The sequence below is a fragment of the Megalops cyprinoides genome, chromosome 4, assembly GCF_013368585.1.
Source record: "Megalops cyprinoides isolate fMegCyp1 chromosome 4, fMegCyp1.pri, whole genome shotgun sequence".
Classification (NCBI taxonomy): Eukaryota; Metazoa; Chordata; class Actinopteri; order Elopiformes; family Megalopidae; genus Megalops; species Megalops cyprinoides.
This window is the reverse complement of record NC_050586.1, coordinates 37,571,315-37,589,632: the sequence shown is the minus strand read 5'-3', so window position 1 is coordinate 37,589,632 and position 18,318 is coordinate 37,571,315. Positions and strand designations below refer to the sequence as shown.

Here is an 18,318-nt window from a genome sequence, read left to right as displayed (position 1 = left end):
AGTATGTATGTACGTGTGTGTGCTGGTCTTGCATCCGTATTTATTTAAAAGCACAGAATGATGGCTTCTTGCTGGATCTGTGCTGAGACACAAAAAAACAAAAATCACAACTGTCTTGACAAGTCGTATAAGCTTTTGTATACACAGGTATTTTTTGTAATAAAATGAAAAGGGAATTTGCAATAAATATTGATGTAACTGAAATTTTTGTTGCTGCCTTTTTTATATGTAATGTGATGCAGTGGATGTAAATATGTGTGTTTTATCTTTCAGCCCAGCTCCCGCACAGTTGCACATTTCTGTTATTCAGATACGGCTTCATTCACACATACTGTAGTATAATACTGAATATCATACGTAGAATATCCTTGATAAATGCCATTAATTGTGCAATGAACTGAAGAACACCTTCTTGAGAAATTGTGGGGTTGAGTGAAATGTTACAAGTGAAATGGTGAGGTACAAGTCTAAATTCTATCTGAAGGTAGAAGGTAGCACATTTTAGGTGTAGGACACGTACGCTAATGGAATGACCTTCCCCAGATCATGTGGGAAGTAGATCTTTTGGTCTAAATTCAAAAGCCATATATTTTGCTCCATTCAACTCCTGATCTTTTGTGCCAAATGAGCATCCTAAATTATGGCCCGGACTTGTTAGTCTTTATGGGCCCATATCATTCCTGACAGTGGAAAGGTCAATAACATGGCATAACCATTGTTCCCAAGGTAGCATTCCCAGATTTAACTGGGACTCGGTTTATGGCATGGACACCAGAGAATTCAATAAGTCTACTCTCTGGATAAGCTAGTTATTACAGCTCAAGTATCAAAGTTACCTCACTCTACTTCTAAAATTTTAATACCCAAGTCATTATTCATTAAACTTTGGTGGTCAAGAAAATGGCAAAATTCGTCATCGTCATTCGTCATTCGTTGGTTTCTTCGCCCAAAGCTGCAGCATGACACATCAAACCTCCATCTTAACAGACTGAACCTTGCTCTCTATAAACAGACACTACTTTATTCGCAAAGCGTATGAGATGCGCTTTCTATTTGCATGCAGCTGTGTCTATCTCAGGATATGTTGCTTATGAATTGCAAAGTAATTGTCAGCATTTTCTGAATTTAATGTGCGTGTGTTACAGCAATACATTTGTAATTCTTCACCCCACAATTTTATGTCCAGGATCTCAGCTCAATCACACTGTTTTTGTTCATTTTGGGAATGCCCACTGTGAAGCACTGCAGCAAGTTGATAGCAAATGGCACTATAACAAAACATTTGACCATACTTCACATTTTGGCTAATAGGCATATTTATTCTACGTATCCATTTGCTATCTATACAACAAGACCACACTACTAAGGCCTGTGTGAGGAATCAATGCTTTCACTTTCAAGAGAAATTATCCATATAATATTCATTCCACCCTCATATGCTCATCAGGGCTGTCATGGGTAATTAAAACTCATTTATATAGGAAAGTCCCCTGCACTTTGTCTGCAGTTTGCTTTGGACTGCTGTACGCACCGCCCATTATTTCAGTAAAGAAGTAATGTCGCATTCACTTGTGCCAGAGACAAAGATGAAAGTGAAGGTGCAACCAACAACCAACAACAGAGTAGGGACAGTCCCTCAGCTTGAGGGAAAAGCAGTGAAAAGCTTGACTTGAACAGCCCACTGATCCTGAGTCAGTACAGACAGATGGTGTGTGTGTGTGTGTGAGCCGGTACACCACAGTGTTTGAGGAGCCCTCCTGAAGTGACATCAGCATGGTCTGCCCTCACCAGAGGGAGGGCCAGCCAATCAGCTCTGCCTGCATCACATCTCACCAGCCTGGGAGCATCTGACTGGTTAACTCTCGCAGGTCTCCGTCGGCCCAGGAACGCCTTCTATAATGCAGACCGTTTCATTGTCGGCTAAGCCTGTCGAACGGAAGCGAAAAAGAGAGACTATATTTGTGTCACCCATCCCCCTCACACCTCATCACACCACAGAATGCTGTGCTCATTTTCAAATGTCTCTTCAGTTACCACTGAATATACTCATTTACTGCAGAGAGGGGGTCAGACCCACTCAGAAGTCCTGGTTAACTCTGAATGCTGATCATACCATTTTTTTTACATTAATATGTAACAAAAAAGAGATTCATGGTATGAGAACAATACTGAAATGAAACAATTTGTACAACATGCTTTCTCCCAACCACATAATTAGCATACCTTTTGCTTTACTTTCTGCATACTATATTTCCATAAAGATCCGTGCACATTTATGTTGACAATGAATAACACACACTTAGTGCCAGTAAGTTTTTAATACCCTTTAATCTTAAATACTGTTCAATTAGAGAACAAAGTAGAGCAAAACGCTCACAAGAAAAAAAAAAATCCATTTTGTTATACAACATTCTGACTCCGGTTCTCAACTTTGTACAGGTCAATACCATTGTGAGGATATTTGTACAGAATTCCATTAAGAATTTTAATATAGCTTCTATAAAACATCTACAATCTATACACTCCCAAAAAAGAAAAGTTCTTCCGACACAGGCGTACATCAGAAAGCCAAAGGCAAGAGCAGAGATGTCTGGGAGCAGAACAGTGCTGCTGAACCGGGGGACGAAGGGTTAACTGATCTGATCAGATCTGTTCAGGTCCAGAGGGAGGAGGACTGCGGAGCACGACAGGGACGCGTGCATGTATGGATGAACGCACACGGACAGGGGCACCGTCCCGCATATTCTAATGTCAAGCTGTTCAGTTACACATTTTCACAGCATGGTTTGTTCTCCCCAGACCCCTTCCTTCTTTAGTGTAATCGCCCTAAATTACCTCACATTTAGTGCAAACGCTAATGATAATAAAACACCAGAAAGACGAGACAAATTCGAATTCCGCCAGCCCCGCCCGTTCCTTTGCGAACGCAGATAAAATGATTGTTTTGTTTAGCATCAGGTTTTTTGGGAAATCCCTCGTCTGATCTGTGAGATTAGCAGCCTCTGCTCTCTAATCCTTTGACTAAAAAGCTGATTGGTACTGCGGGATGCTCTCGTCACTGGATGGACTCTTTAGAGTGAAGGCCTGTCCCCTGCTGATTGCAAAATCACAATGTTTAATGAAAAATTCATATTGAGGTAAGAAATCAAGTGAAATGTTATTCCCCCCGCCCCTCAATCATTTTCAAATGCATTTATAAATGCGAATTAGAACAAGGTCATAAAAAACAAAAGAGTGTTACTTTTTTTTTTCTTTTGAATTGCTTTGCAAGAAGTACCCAGTGATCGATCATACACCCCCTTCCAGGATTAATACCGAGGCACTTCTCTTGTGATTTGAATGGGTTTCCACGGACACCCCCAGGTAACTCCAGCTCTCTAAGGCATATGAAGTTTGAACAGTCACACAATAAAGCATTTACAGAATCTATACACGTTAGATGCAAAGGTTTTAGAAAATGATATGCAAATTAGACAATGCTCGAAACGGATCCCCTCCCCTGGAACAAAGCAGCTAGCGGAGAGGAGCTCCAGCTTTCTACAAATCCTGTACATTTCAGTTACACAGTGGCAGACAAGCTGGCAACATGTGAGGTGGGTACAGGGTGGTTAAAATGCTACCTGCCCGCTGTGCTTTGCTAATAAAGCTCTACTGCCGGTGGAAAGCACAAGAGGGGCACATCAAGCCACAGATTTTTCACCTGCGAAGCATTTTCTCAAGGCCAGAGGAAGTACAGCTCAGCTGGAAAAAGGGCCCTTTGTTCCACAGATTCAGGACTCACGCAGTCGGTCCTTTCTCACGTTTCCTGTTGCCACTACAACTCCTTCCTCTATTTTTCCTCGAGTCACCCCTTTATAGCACACGCACAAATGAAGCGAAGCAGAAATGTAGTCATTTCAGGGGAAAATAAAACACAAAAAACACAAACTCTCCCTCCATCAGAACCTGTGTTGTCTTCACGAGAGGGACGGAAAAGGCAAGGTCAGCGAGAGCCCTCCACAAGTCTAACGAGAAAAAAGGCATACAATTGTGTCTTTTTTATTTTGTTCAGTTTGATTATTTTTGTTAAGTCTTTTTTTTTTTTTTTTTTAGAAAAATTAGCAGCATGAAAATAAGCCATGAGATCAGTGATTGAAGCAAACCCAAACGGACGAAACAAAAACTACTGAAAATAATTACTATAATTGGGGTTTCATGCTTCGTTTTATCTCCAGAATCTGTATAAAGTTCTTCATATTATGTGTGTGTGTGCGTGTTTGTGTATGTGTATACATATATATATATATATATATATATATATATATATATATACACATATATACACATACACACATCAACACACACAAACACAAATATATATATATTAGACAGAGGACAAAACCAAACAAAAAAAAAACCCAAAATGCTGTTTGGCTATTCTCACAGGTTTATAGTAACAGTGTGAGAGCTACTGGTGATGCACAGCCTTGGTACGGCGGTTGGGTCCAGCTCCAGGCCAGGAGCTGGGGGGTGGTCTGAGCGGGCCGTAGCTGGCTGGAGGGTGCGGGTAGTGTTGGGCGCTACGGCAGCGACAGCTCTGAACAGTCTGGAGAGAGGCTGAGGGGAGGGAGGGGAGGGGGGCGGCGGGGTGGAGCGTGCAGGGCCCCGGAATGTGTGCTCAGCCTCGACTCTCTCTTTCTCTCTCTCTCTCGTTCTCTCTCCGTGTGGCATGAGGAGAGGCGGGGCCTTCCTGCCGCCGGTGCTGAGACACTGAGGGAACAGAGGAGAGAGGGGGGGTTAGCTTTATGTTCAAATGAGAGAAAGCCTGGGTCAGATGTACTAAAACTACCCCCTTATTTCAGTGCCTCATGGGATGTCTCCATATGAAACAATGGGCATTAACCCTTTGTATTAATGGTGAATACATACTCTCTGTACATTACAGAAATATACAGGGCAGAGCAAAACATAAGGAGTTCGTGTTTCTTTGTCATATTTGGAACAGCAGTGGCACGTACTATGTAGCACAGGTTCCTTTAAATAGCCACCATAATGACGCAGTGACAAAGCCCATCCTCAGGCATGTTCACTTCCTCAGTTAAAGGATGTTCATTTCTTGCTTTATAGCAGCTCCAGTTAAACATTACCCTCTAGAAGTGCCTAGATCACATGAGACAGGAATCCATCACAGAACTGTCTTTCTGCATATAAAGAGTGCCCCAGAGGCAGGCCTGGAGACTTCGGTGCTGCGGGTTTCCTTACGCATTACCTGCAGGACTCAGAAAAGGATGGCCTTGTCAGCTGTCTTCTCCTGGACGTAGGAGGTGAAGCGTTTGAGGAATTTGGGGTACTCCCTCTTAGCCACTGCTCGGAGGACAGATGCTGGAGCCCAGCCGCCCGGGTTCACTGGACACGGCAGGACACAGTTTGGAATTAAATATCACCCCCCCCTTCATCCCACAGTTACACCTACAGAGCATCACATTGTCAGACTGAGCTGAAAACAAAGGAGAGCTTACCATTAGCAACGTAGGTGATTTTGCAGAGGATGTTGTCTCTGCTGATCTCTTTGTCGCCCTCTGGTGGGCTGACCAGGGTCTGACAGATCATGGCCACATTGATTTTGGCACGGACACACCTGTTGGTGGGCTGGGAGACACAGAAAACAAAGAATTATTACAATTATGAAGAATATGAGACTGTTCATGGCACCAGTGGGGTTTAAACTCCCTTCAAATGAACTTACTTAAGATCTCATGTCTGTGAAGCCCTGCAATAATCACTTGAGAGCACTGGCATTTTGTGTCACAGTCCAATAGCTATGTGGAATTCTGGGAATTCTGAGGAAAGGAGAGGGTCCACACTTTGGCCACGCTACTTACAGGGGCACTGTCGTGATCCACAGAGAAGTTGCACACCAGCCACGTGTCGGGGTCGTTCTCGTTGTTGGCCAGGATCTTACGGATTGCTGACAAGTACAGAACGTCCCTCTGGGAGGCCGGCCACACCCTCTGTAAGAAAACTCCCAGCCTTCAATCAGAGGGTCTCTTATCTCCCCAGCCACGGGGAGGGTGGGGGCTGTTTAGTCTCACAAACTGAAATCAGTGGCGTGACGCGTGACAATCACAAACACTGCTCTTATCTACCGCACGTGCAGCCGCCTCTGAATACAATCTTTTTCAGGACGCCAGAAAAAAAAAAAACAGCACGTTTCATTACCTTGTGCGTCTGGTAGACGATGATCGCGTTGTCTGACAGCGTCTCCACCACGTTGAAGTTCTCGATGGTTGCTGAAAAGGAGGGGAAAGGGCAAAATGACACACTTTCTCTGAACGCGTGGCACAATGGGCTACCGCAGGCTTGAGATCAACATGTGGGTCTCCAGAGCACACTCAGAAAGAGAGGGGCCACTCACTCTCCCAGTCATTCCGGACCTCCGTGTCCCAGAAGTAGTGGCAGACCTCGTGGCCCGTGACACCTTTCACTGCGTGAGTGGCTTTCAGGGGGTCCAGCACTATGCCATTCTCCTCCACCTCCCTCCTGTACACCTGAAACACATGACCAGCAGCACTGCTTGTGACTCAAACCTCCCAACTTCACTCCCAGCAAAGAGAAAACGCAGAGAAAGAATGACATGTATGATGCACTGTTACATCATACTTCACTACAACACTCAAATAGCGAGCTTCCATCAGGGTATACTCAGTGCAGGATCGCCACCTGGAGGCAGACAGAAGAACTGCAGACCTGTGTTGCATTGTGCACCTAAATGCTTTCACAGCACATGTTGCCAACATTCCACCAAAACAACACAGACACTAAAAAAAACCTGGGCTGCTATTCTTTTTTACCAGTGTGACGCACATTCAGAGATTAAGAAACAACCACAAAGGATTTCACAGCAGTTTATCATTAAAAGGAAGATGAAACAATGGCACATTCCTACACTAACACGATGGCTTATCTGTACTGTGCAGATATGCTGGAGACGATGACTTTCTGACTGAAAAGGGAGTAAGAGAAATGTACATCATTGTATGTCAGTCTACATGTGCCCACTTGTTTAATCACAATGGCACAAATGTATATACATAATATATATAAATATATATTATACACACACAAACATATATATATATATATATATATATACACACATTATAGTAGCGCCGTGGTTAACCCCCCCACACACACACGCAGTTGTCTGTGTCACCGTCCCTGTCTGTGCATGTGTATCATTCCCCCGTGTGTGTGTCAGTGACATTTGTTGCATGGGAAATTAGCCACTGATTGGGGGGAGGTGTCAGGGTGGGAATAATTAGGAAAATTGATAGGTCATTTGGGGTTTGGGGGGGGTAGAGCTTTTTTGGTTTTTGGGGCGGTTCCGGTTGGAGGGGGGGACGTTTTGGTTTTTGGGCAAAATTAGCGACACCTCCCGACACCCATTTCTAGTTTTAAAATTATAGGGAATAAACGACTACTCCCTTTTTTTTGCAACTGTCGCCGCTTCTTGACTCTGTTCAATGGTCACGACGCGACAATATATATATACATACACATATTCACACACACACACACACACAAACATGTACGTGTTTATGTTTAAAAAGTGATTTGAAAAACAGTGGTGGTCATATTTTTTGCATGCTTTAACAGGCTGCAGCAGGCTTAAAATGGGTCTTGTGTGCTGAGCCCCGTCTCACCTTCATCTCCCCCTCCTCGACCACCAGCTGCCAGTTGGCGTCCCCGCCCACATCCTGCAGAGAGTAGGTCATGTGATTCTGCACCATCTCCTCCACCTGCAAGACACAAATCAACCACCGCGCTCACCACAAACAGCTTTTTTTTCCTTCCTTCATAACCATGCACTTTGAGCAAATGCTACGCCACTCGTTCATCCGCCTGTCAGCCTGGTGCCTCCCGTGTTTGAGATAAGCGTGCAAAGGCCTCCCCCAGCTTCTGCATCCACTCATCCCTCATGTGATGAAGAACGGCTACTGAGCGCTGTCTAATTGGGAGAATCACCTACCGGTTCACCTCACCGGTTTGACCTTTATCTCAGTTTAGAACACATTCATTACCGCTGGTGTCGTCTGGCTTGACACAGGACTGTTAAGCAAGGATATTACGTTAATTTCATTTCTGTTAAAAAAAAATCCAGTGTAAGGGAAGTTCTGTATGTAATGTGAGGGATCCCAAAGCCAATGTAAGGGAAGTGCATCCAGCTTTGTCGCATGCCTGGTTCACAGTGTGGGAAGGAAACACATCACTACTCCAGACACCCCCAACCACCCGCTGTCTTAAGCGCAGGACACTGACTGTGGCCTTGATGAAATATTCCTTTGACATGCTTCTGAAGCCAAAGCTGGTCCTGACCAGGCTTGCACAGGGTCACGGAAAGGTGACAAAGTATGGAATCACTAATCAGAGCACAAACCTCATCACTGAACACCACTGAACTATATTAAGGCTCTGCATTTATTTTTACCTCTACTACTAACCTGCAGTATATTTGCAACTGATTAGAAATGAGGTTTATGTCAAATTTAATGAGAAATTAATATTACAAATACATCTGACAATGACCTTCAATAGGCTCTTCAATGGTTTATCCCTTTTATGCGAACCTGTGCTGGAATCCGCAAAATCGTATGTCTTGGCTTGTCTCCGCCTGGCAACCTTCACACTCTTGCAAGAGCACTGAAGCGAGACGAACGTGATCCTCCAGTACACTCCCACACAGCCAGTGTTTATTTTATACACTACAGCTCACAATGCAACACAGAGAAATAGCCGCTGATTGGATGACAGATGATATCCCGTGGACGTCATCCAAGCATCTTACAGGTGCCTGGCAAGTCGTAGGCTGAAAGCAGGGGGATGAGGAAACCATGGCCAGCCTACGCGTCCCTTCACCTGGTGTAACAAACCCAACGTATCCCACTGCGGATGATGGCAGATGATACGGCTGGTTTCAAACCTGGGCCTTACTGCGCAACCTACACTCAAGACCGGTCCACTCAGGAGCCTGATGTCCAATACTTTCTAAATGTCATTTTATTTGGATGTCTGTTCAGTTTAAATCAAAGTACATCTGTATTATTATTTAATTGTTGTCCACATGGTTGTTTTATTTTTGCAGCCGGTGCTGAGTTGTGAGGGGGCAGTGAGCTTCTTATGGAGGTCACAAGGTGAAATCACTTAGGAAGCACTGCTTCGGGACACCACAAGCTCATCACAGCCTTCGGAAATGCGTTCAATGAAAACAGGTAATGCAACAATAAACGTTGTTCACTGTAGATTTCTCAAATCCTTCTGCTCTTTGACTGACATGTCTCCCCAGCCCTAAAATTCACATATGGCTTACACATTGTTTCATTAATACCTGCTGCCATACAGTTAATCTATGCAGTCCACCAAAGGCCTGAGCCAAATGCTATTTTGACCCAATAACAAAGACTAGTAACAAACAAGGTCAAACCTCACTGCCTGATAATGCAAGCCTACAGAAAATAGTTTCAGCGGTGTGCGCTACTGCTAAAACCATTGTGACTTTAGGTACATGCAAAGTCAAACCAATATATACTTAATCTGCACAAACATAAGAAAAGAAACATATGTGAAACTGAGAATGCTCTTTGGGAAGTCCTCCTGCTCTAACTGAAAGGGAACTCGGGTATTAAGTGAATAAGGGGGTGCCCAGTGCTGGTCGGCCGACGCCCGAGCAGGCTCTCCAGCTCTGCTTTATAAGACTTAAAACCTGAGAACTGTACGGAGTGGTTGAACAGGTTCAGAAAAGGCAGTGAGTAACTGAACTGTAGGCTTAAGAGCCTAAGGTGAAAAAGAAAACTCTTTCGGCTACGGATGTCCGCAAGCAGGATTGGCCACCCCTGGAACAGACAAGAGATACTGAAAGTATTCAGAGCTTCACATGACAATGTTTCTCCACTGGAAGTTTTGCTGGAAAGCCCAGTTCCAGAAACTACGCAGTGACCATACACAAACGGAGGGGGGGGTCTCTCTACAGGCAAAACAAGCATTAACAAACAAGGGATTAATTGAAGGGGGAGATAACAAGTCAAGAGAACTGGAACGACGGCAGCTAACATCATGCGTGTGAGGTGGTTTGTGTGCGTCCGCACGGGGGAGTTAACAGAGAATGAATGCCGCATGCAGTTAAAGGCCGCAGGCCAGAGGGTGCAGTGCAGACACTGCGCAGCAGGGGGCGCCTGCACGGATACGATACCTGCGTGCTGAATCTGTGAACATCAGAGGGACTGACTAGATCAATGGAAGACATGGAGGGAGAGCGACTATAGGGCTACACCACAGAGAGAGAACAGAGACAAAACACCCGGGAGTGAGAACCAGAGAGATGCCACAAGAGCTCAGACAACCGGCCACTGAAAAGAAGCCACACAGTCAAAGAAAAAAAAACACTGCTCATTGTATTCAATGGCATGAAAACTGTTCCCAGCAATAAGTCCACCGTACAAGGCTGTGATAGACCCATTTATCATTTTAAACACACACACACACACACACACACACACACACACACACACACACACACACACACACACACACACACACACACACACACATATACATACATACATACAGGTTGCCAGTTGGACTGGCTTCAGAGTGATTGTGTACTGGTGTTATTCGATAGCAAATATGAGAACAAATTCAGTGGCATACATTTACATGTTAAAATCATTAATAAAATCAGTGCAAATGCCTAGCCTTTGTTATAATTGGCAGAAATAAAAAGGAAAGCCAACACCCTGACAAAAATGATCAGCTTTTGGAATAAAGCTCCTGGTGAAATCAACAAAATGAGCATTGTGATAAGAAAAGACCAGCAGAGTAGCTCAGTACCTTCTGGGCAAATCGGTGGGTGCCGCTGGTGGAGTAGATGTCACCAGAGGGGACAGGGACGGGCCGGTGTATCCTGGACTTTTCTGACTGGGTCTGTCGGGCAGACCAGAAGGAGGGGGGCACATTCATGCATTATCAAAACAAAAGAAAAACAATCACTCACTTACAGAACCATCTCTTTACTTCATGTTATTTTATTCCATTCATATATATACTACATACTACAATTACATCTGTACCTTTAGTTGCACATCTTACTTCTCGGAAAACAGAACATGGTTTACAAAAGACTGTGCTAAATGTCCAAAAATGTCCTTCCAATACTTGCAAGACGTTTTAGAACAACACATGCTTTAAATTAAAAAGTAAATAACTTAATACTTTATAAATACCTTAAAACCTAATTAAGAAATGAGAAAAAAAAATGTCAGGGCAAGAAACTGAAATTAGGGATACCACTGTTTCCACACAATGGAATCTGTCAGCAATCTGGTGTTGATGTCTGACTGCAGGATCAACTGATCATACATTACTGACTTTGACAGTACTTCTCTGCTAAGGTCAGAAATGACAGCACTTCCAGCTAAGCGGATTTAACAGTCAAATCTTTGCTACCCTTGGCTTTCCTTGGTTCATCTCCTTTTGCACTGGCTTCCCACATCTCAGGAACCATTTCACATTATGCCTTATGGGGCTATGGCTTCAGGACTGAAGGCGGGTGTGTACAAGGATAACGTTAGTGGCCAGGCGTGTCTGAGAAACAGCCTACTATTTAAAGCTACATTCTATGTTTAAACTCTCAGATTGTCAATGTTCAGAGTGTCATCAAAACTGCATTCATAAAAGACCCACTATGTGCCATAACAAAGATGAAGCTTAAGAGCAAACTGTGTCAGCAAACTGCATATATAAGAGAAATAGCGCAATATGTCCATCAATCATGACTAAACTGACAGCTATAAAGAATACACAACCTACATGGATGTATTTGTGTACGATGAGTGCAACAGAGTTTTGCTAAAGAGGGTCACAGTTGCCTGCGCCCTAATGAAATTTAACTGTGTTACAGTAAGTTGGAGCAATATCTCCAAAAAACAAACCAAACCAGCACAGTTACGGTGAATTAAACTGATTCAGCTCCTTTCACCCACACCCATACAACGCAATGATATTATAGATAACAATGCGATTACCTGTTCCTCAATCTTGTCTTGTCTGTCGAGGGCAGCTTCAACAGCATCGAAAAATTCGTCTTCATTGATAAGGCTATTTGGACCTTCCTGTTTAATGAGATTTGAAACAATTTGTAGTAAGAGACATTGCTGGGACGAAAATCATATCTGATTAAAGGCATCCCAGACCACACAAAAATGCAGACCTATTTATCACAGCTAGCACTAACAGAAGACAGTGTCTTTACGATTCTGTGCCTGTATGTTTTCCCTGTACAGTAAAGCAGGAGCCGTACTTCATAATCGGGGCCTCCGAAATGAGATTTCTTCTTCAGCTCAGCCATGGCGATCTTGTAGGCATCCTCTACCCGTCTCCTCTTCTCCATTTCCTTCAGAGAGAGAAAAGAAACCTACACTGAGCATCGCGAACGGCAAATTCAAACTGTTCACTCTGCATTACCTTTTCAGTTTTTATGAGGACAGAGGGTCTGGGGGTGAACTTATTTTTAACCATATTTTTTTATTCAGTGTTTTGATCCTTTCCCGCTGATGAATGATCAAATGTGTCTGTTCTGCAGGATTAATGTCAGAGTCTCATACGACAGCAGAGAAATCTGTGCGTGTGTGTGTATATATAAACCACACGCACAAACACATGGACAGTAGTTTCTCATGCACAAAAATACAGTACTCAGCTTACAGCATATAACAGCAATGATGCAGTTTTCAACCTGTGCTTCGCCATTTAGGGCAAACGCTAGTATCCTTTAGAAGCTCTGCATTCAGCATGAACATCTGAAGTAAGCACTCTGAATCCCATTAGCCTCCAAAAATGACAACACAAATGGCGCCCTCACCCAGTGAAACATCACGGAAAACAGAAAAAGACATCTGAGAAGGTGAGAAGCATTAAGAAACGTCAACCTTTTGACCCATTCACTAAAACCTAAAACGTAAAACACCCAGCCACACCACACAAGAATGAAAAACCTGATTTTGGGGTGTGCACAAAACCACGCCCTTTTCTAACTTCTTCCACAGGGCCCCGCGCCGACCGGGGTGAGGGGGAGCAGGAGGTCAGTGAATCCGGCACACGTTTCGGAAAAAAACCTACAGCGCAGAAGCTGCTCTTCGCACAGAGAGGAATCCACTTCTGTTTGCCATGTTTCAGCAGGTCGCCGTCCCACTGCACCCTGGACTTCCACAAGGCCAGCCCGTACACCGACCACCCCTTGGTAGCTGAGGTCATGGTTCCGGCTCGGAAAAGGCCCGCACGAGAGAGCAGAATTCAGAATCCGGAACTGAGAAGCGGAGGTCCTCGTGCTGCCGCCGCCGTCTCTCCGTTCCCACGCGCCTCTGGCAGCTCCACTGAAGCTTCAAGGAACCGGCGCTTCCTGCCTACTTTGCAGGCTCGAATGTTTGCCCAGAAAAAAAGATGGAAGAACTGGTTTTGCAACCGTCAAGAGGGAGCTTGCGTGGCTGCAAGGGTTTAACAACTAGCAGCTTGCGAGGGGGGAAAAAAAAAGACACGGAGGAACGCCTCAAAAGTCCAAAAAGTTTCTGAATCCTCTAAAAGAATGTGCAACTTGCATAAATTATGGGATGTCTCCAAATCTTCAGATGTGCCATCTGCCTAATTTTATACATTTGTTATTTGTATAACCTGGTATTCTCAGGCAAGCTGCGTTATTCGAAAACATGATTGATTAAACACTGGCTAAGCAATAACCAGGTTGAAAACAAGGTAGCCACTGCAAGCGGCGCTGGCTGGCCAGCACAGCTTCCTCACTCTTAGACCTTGTCATACCAACGCCGACCATTGTTGGGGACGCGGTGCTGTGTGTATCTCCCAGCCGAGATGTGAAATAACGACTCCCTGAGGTTGTGTATTCCCAAGTTATTGCAAAGAGCACCTTGGCATCCCGCTAAACTGCGGTTAAGTCTAAATCTGTCCTCCTTATCACCATCATCTACAGCTGACAGGCCGTTCCCTCCCTGGCGTCACTTACCCTCCTCATTCCCCGGATGGTCAAAGGAAATGAGGAATAAGCTGGGCTTGTCTGGGGTTTAATAAATGGGATCCTCAAAAACAGAAAGGAGGAAGCAGTGTGATGCATGCACTATCCGTATGGGCAGCCACGAGCCCTCTGCATGGAGAAACTTTGATGACCCATGCAGAAAGCGCGCAGGACGCCGCGCAGCACCCACGCAGCACCCGCGCAGCACCCACGCAGCACCCACGCAGCACCCACGCAGTACCCACGCAGTACCTTGTCCAGCCTCTTCTGCCAGCTGTCCTCCCGCTTCATCATGAGGTCGATGCAGTGGGAGAGGGTGGACAGGATCCCGGCGGTGGTGGCCTTGAAGGTGATCGCCTCCCCTTTGAAATCGATCCCATTGATTCCCTTGGGGCTCACAGACGGAAACACTGAAACGCCACAAGGTAAACAGCGGGGGAGGTCAGGAACAGGACGGGAGCATTCTGTTCTGCATTTCAGACGCGAATCACCAATCACAGCAGGTCACAATCAAAACAAGCAGAGGTGAGAACTCACAGGAGCAGAACTGACACTGAAAGTCAGTGAATTCAGTTTGATACTGAATTCAGTTTTGTCCTAAAGCTGCACTGCTCAATGAAGTGCAGCTTCAAATGATAGTTATCCCTCTTTGTAAAATGCTACAGCATGATTTCAGCAAATAAAATCTGGTTTCAAATGTCACTTATGCTTACAACACACGTTATCATGTGGGTATGTAAATGTATATATCATGAGATTCTTTTCGTTGGATGAGAGCAGAGGGTCAAAATGCGTCGGCACAGCTGATTTGTATTTCTACATGAAAAATATGAGCTCTCCCATTTAAGGTGCCTTCAGTGTCACTTATCATGCTGTTCTGCTTTAACCCGAAGTGACCTCTCTGACTGATAAAACACCACGACACTGCAGCTCAGAGACACGTTTTATCAAAGGCATGTCAAACATGAAATAACATTCTTGGTTCAATGATCGCAATCAATATCCACTGTTCTATCAACTGTGTGTATCATTTGTTTACGATTCCTATAGAGGATGAATAGTGATAATTAGCACCATGGCTACAGAAGAGCACTGTTTGTTGTTTTTTTTAGCGATTTCTTATTTTATCTGGAACAACAGAGATAAACCTCAGACAGGATATTAAAAACATCAAGGGTGGTGATATTGATCTCAAGGTAAAAGAATGAAAAAAAATCAATCCCTTGGGGTGAGGGCACGTGAGAACATCTCAGCTTACTGCTACGGATCACGGTCTCTCCCACCTAGATAAGAATGGTTTTTGGTTTCTCCAGACACTTTTCGTTTGACGGTAGCCGCTAAAATTTCTAAGACTTCGCATTCCAGCCATACTATAAAAGCTTAACTCAAACAAAGGTGAAATCAAAGCTCACCAATCTGATACTATGTGGTATCCATTCAGCCGTTTCTCCCACACTCCTCAATATTTTCTGCATTACTTTAGAGCTAGCAGCTCTCACAGCAGTTAAGTGTGATGAACTAACGCCATAGTGGTCAAACACCTTTCATTATCTGACCCTATCAACAACTTCAGACCAAAGCTTCAGCACACTTCATGTTTTAATTTCCGTTTAGTTTTCCTGGAGAAATGAAAACATCCGCATGACTCATGAAGTCACAGAAATATTATGATGTTAAGAGGAATGAAGGTGCTTACGATCTTCAATATCATAACACTATTGCAAACTTGGAAATTGCTTGTGGTTACCATGCCTTCCGTGATAATGATCTCAGGGTCCAGTAAATGGTTGTGTATCCACCATAACCGATGAATATTTAAATAAACACAGTGATGTCATAGTTCAGACATTTTAGCCTTCAATATACATAATCATAAGTAGGGTGTATACTGCTCCAGAACAGGCTTGGGTAAAGCTTGAAGTCTTAGTCTACTACTTCTAATCTGTGCCGAACGCCCATCTAAAATGGGATGTAAGCAACATATTTTCCAAATAAATTCCAAATGTATTACTAACTAGCAGAGCACATAGTTTTTTTTTCTCATATTTCTTGTACTTGGTCCACTGGGTTGTCAGACATTGTTTTACTGTCACTACATCAAACCCTTAATAAACCTTTGACTCAGGTTGCATGAAAAATACATTTTTTAAGTCCAAAGGATTAAGATATTGGACTTGCAGCTGCAGTAGTGTCAGTTCAAATCCTGCCAGAATACATGTGGAATTTTAACTATCTTCAGGTGTGGAATATGGCTAAACAATGTGCACATATTTAATTCATTACAAGACATTTCTGCTAATGGAGGGTAATGATAACAGCTACTCCCCAGAAATTAACACACTTTCAATAATGGCGTTATACTTACAGCTGATCAAAAAAATGCAAGAGTCTCAATTCTTTTCAGCAATTTTCCACAGAAGAACAAGCCCACAGCTTCATACATCCACAATCACTTAACAATTATTACAGACTAATGGATCTCTCAACCACTCACTCTGTTTGAGTTTATGAAAGGAAGGAGTAATATGCTAGTTTTGCTAGCAACTGCATCTGTCTGCAATCAAGCACATGTCAAGTTCATCTGGTGCAAGGTGGTGGTTACACTGCACTCTTAAAGAACTCAAAAATACCCTCTGCAATGAGTAAAGTGGGAAGTAGTGATATGTGGCAAGCACATTTCACGCTGTGCTAATCTCACCCTACTTACGTTTCTCCTTGCTGCCATTGTTGTTGTGCAGGAAGTCCGCATCTGGGCGAGTGTTCGGAAAGTCGTCCTCGTCGTCTTCCACGACTGCGGGGGGGGAGACACAAAGTAGACCCTCGTTTTCTCGGGCCTCTCTGACCGCAAATTCAAAGGCCAGCCAGGGCTGTGTGTGGCGGGCACAGGGCCGTGTCACACTCACAGACAATAGACGGGCAGCGTCACCAGGCCGAGATGACTCTACAGTGAGGCTGGCGCAAACAAAAGCTCCACATTCACCCAGTCAATCGTCAGAACGCGAGCGTTAAATTACCAATGCATTCCTTAAATCTTACTCTGCTTTAAATTACCAATACATTCCTTAAATCTTTAATCAATATAGATTATTGAGGAATGATTAAATTACTATTAAAGTAAGTCTTGCAGGCAGTGGTGAGTGTTTCTGATATTTCCAGGTGGAGACCAGAATTCGCTTCAAGCAGTATAAGCAGCATCTTTAGAATTGAAGTACACAGTCTTGGTAAAGTTTTGTAAGCCTTATCCGAATGAGAGGACCCCGCAGTGCCTGGGACACACAATTTTTTTTTTTTTTTGGACAGTTCTGCTTTACCTTTATCTCTCTGGAACTCGTCTTTGGACACACCATCAGCGCAGGCATCAAAGTATTTCTGCAGCGTATCCACCTGTCTGCACAGAATGTCCCGGAATGTCTCCATCTCTGCCAGCTTCTCGCGTAAACTGTGTCCTTTCTGGGGGTGCACAAAGAGGACAGTGTTTCTTTTTCCAGCTTGTGTTAATTACATCACTTTTGTTGCATTCAGCAGGAAAGGAAAGAATTTCTGGCCCTCATTCCGAATTCAAGCCCACTGGTTTCACTGAAATCAAATATAAATGGGGAGACCCATCACTGTCACCTTTTTCCCTCCATGAAACATCACAGGATCAGCCGTGATATTACAAATGAATGATTATTTGGCATCGCATATGAATAGCATTCATTTCATGCTGTTGTGGGCTTTACTCAAGGCTGAAACCTACAGTGCGACTAGATAAACACGTACGGATGACACGTTAACGTTTTACGGCCGACCTGCCCCCACCTTGAAGGACGATGTTGAGGTAGCGGAGTAGCCGCTTGCAGCAGATGTGAGGGACAGCATGGAGCCATGGCGGCGTAAGCTGGACTCCGAACCGTAGCCCGACTCCGCCTGCAGAAACACAGGAACAACCGTAAGAACACCAACTACACACTCCCAACCCAACCTGCCAAAGGAAGTGATACATCAGACACTGATATGGGTAGAAAGAAAAGCTGGTTTTGGTAACGGACTGGAAATGCTGCCCCTTGCAAGCTGGACAAGTCAATGTCATTTCTTTTCTGATTCAAAACGGATGCAAATGTGCAAACGCATCACAGCAGCTCCCCTGAGGTCAACACATGACTGCACAGACACTGGCTGATGTACTGGCTGACGTGCATGTGATAGTTTGTCTTCGAAGCTTTACGGTGGAATTTCCTTCTTGGAGGTTTGTGGCTCAAGCTAAAGCTGAACTATGCATCTAT

The 18,318-nt window shown here is 44.1% G+C and overlaps 1 protein-coding gene across 2 annotated transcripts in view; it reads right to left on the bottom strand.

Moving 5' to 3' along the window:
* Nucleotides 1-4,478: 4,478 nt before the first annotated feature.
* Nucleotides 4,479-18,318, bottom strand: part of LOC118776925 (ceramide transfer protein) — a 34,915-nt gene continuing 21,075 nt past the window's right edge. Inside the window, exons 4-18 of one of the 2 annotated variants that reach the window (XM_036527573.1) lie at nt 17,855-17,962; nt 17,365-17,503; nt 16,761-16,844; nt 14,306-14,463; nt 12,332-12,424; nt 12,057-12,143; nt 10,864-10,956; nt 10,226-10,300; nt 7,683-7,778; nt 6,395-6,527; nt 6,199-6,269; nt 5,862-5,990; nt 5,499-5,628; nt 5,249-5,385; nt 4,479-4,749 (exon numbers count right to left, since the gene is read on the bottom strand). In XM_036527573.1, the coding sequence (XP_036383466.1) occupies nt 5,258-5,385; nt 5,499-5,628; nt 5,862-5,990; nt 6,199-6,269; nt 6,395-6,527; nt 7,683-7,778; nt 10,226-10,300; nt 10,864-10,956; nt 12,057-12,143; nt 12,332-12,424; nt 14,306-14,463; nt 16,761-16,844; nt 17,365-17,503; nt 17,855-17,962 (1,524 nt within the window). In that variant the 3' untranslated portion in view covers nt 4,479-4,749; nt 5,249-5,257. The remainder of the gene's footprint in view (nt 4,750-5,248; nt 5,386-5,498; nt 5,629-5,861; nt 5,991-6,198; nt 6,270-6,394; nt 6,528-7,682; nt 7,779-10,225; nt 10,301-10,863; nt 10,957-12,056; nt 12,144-12,331; nt 12,425-14,305; nt 14,464-16,760; nt 16,845-17,364; nt 17,504-17,854; nt 17,963-18,318) is intronic. The other variant, XM_036527574.1, reaches the window with a different exon arrangement.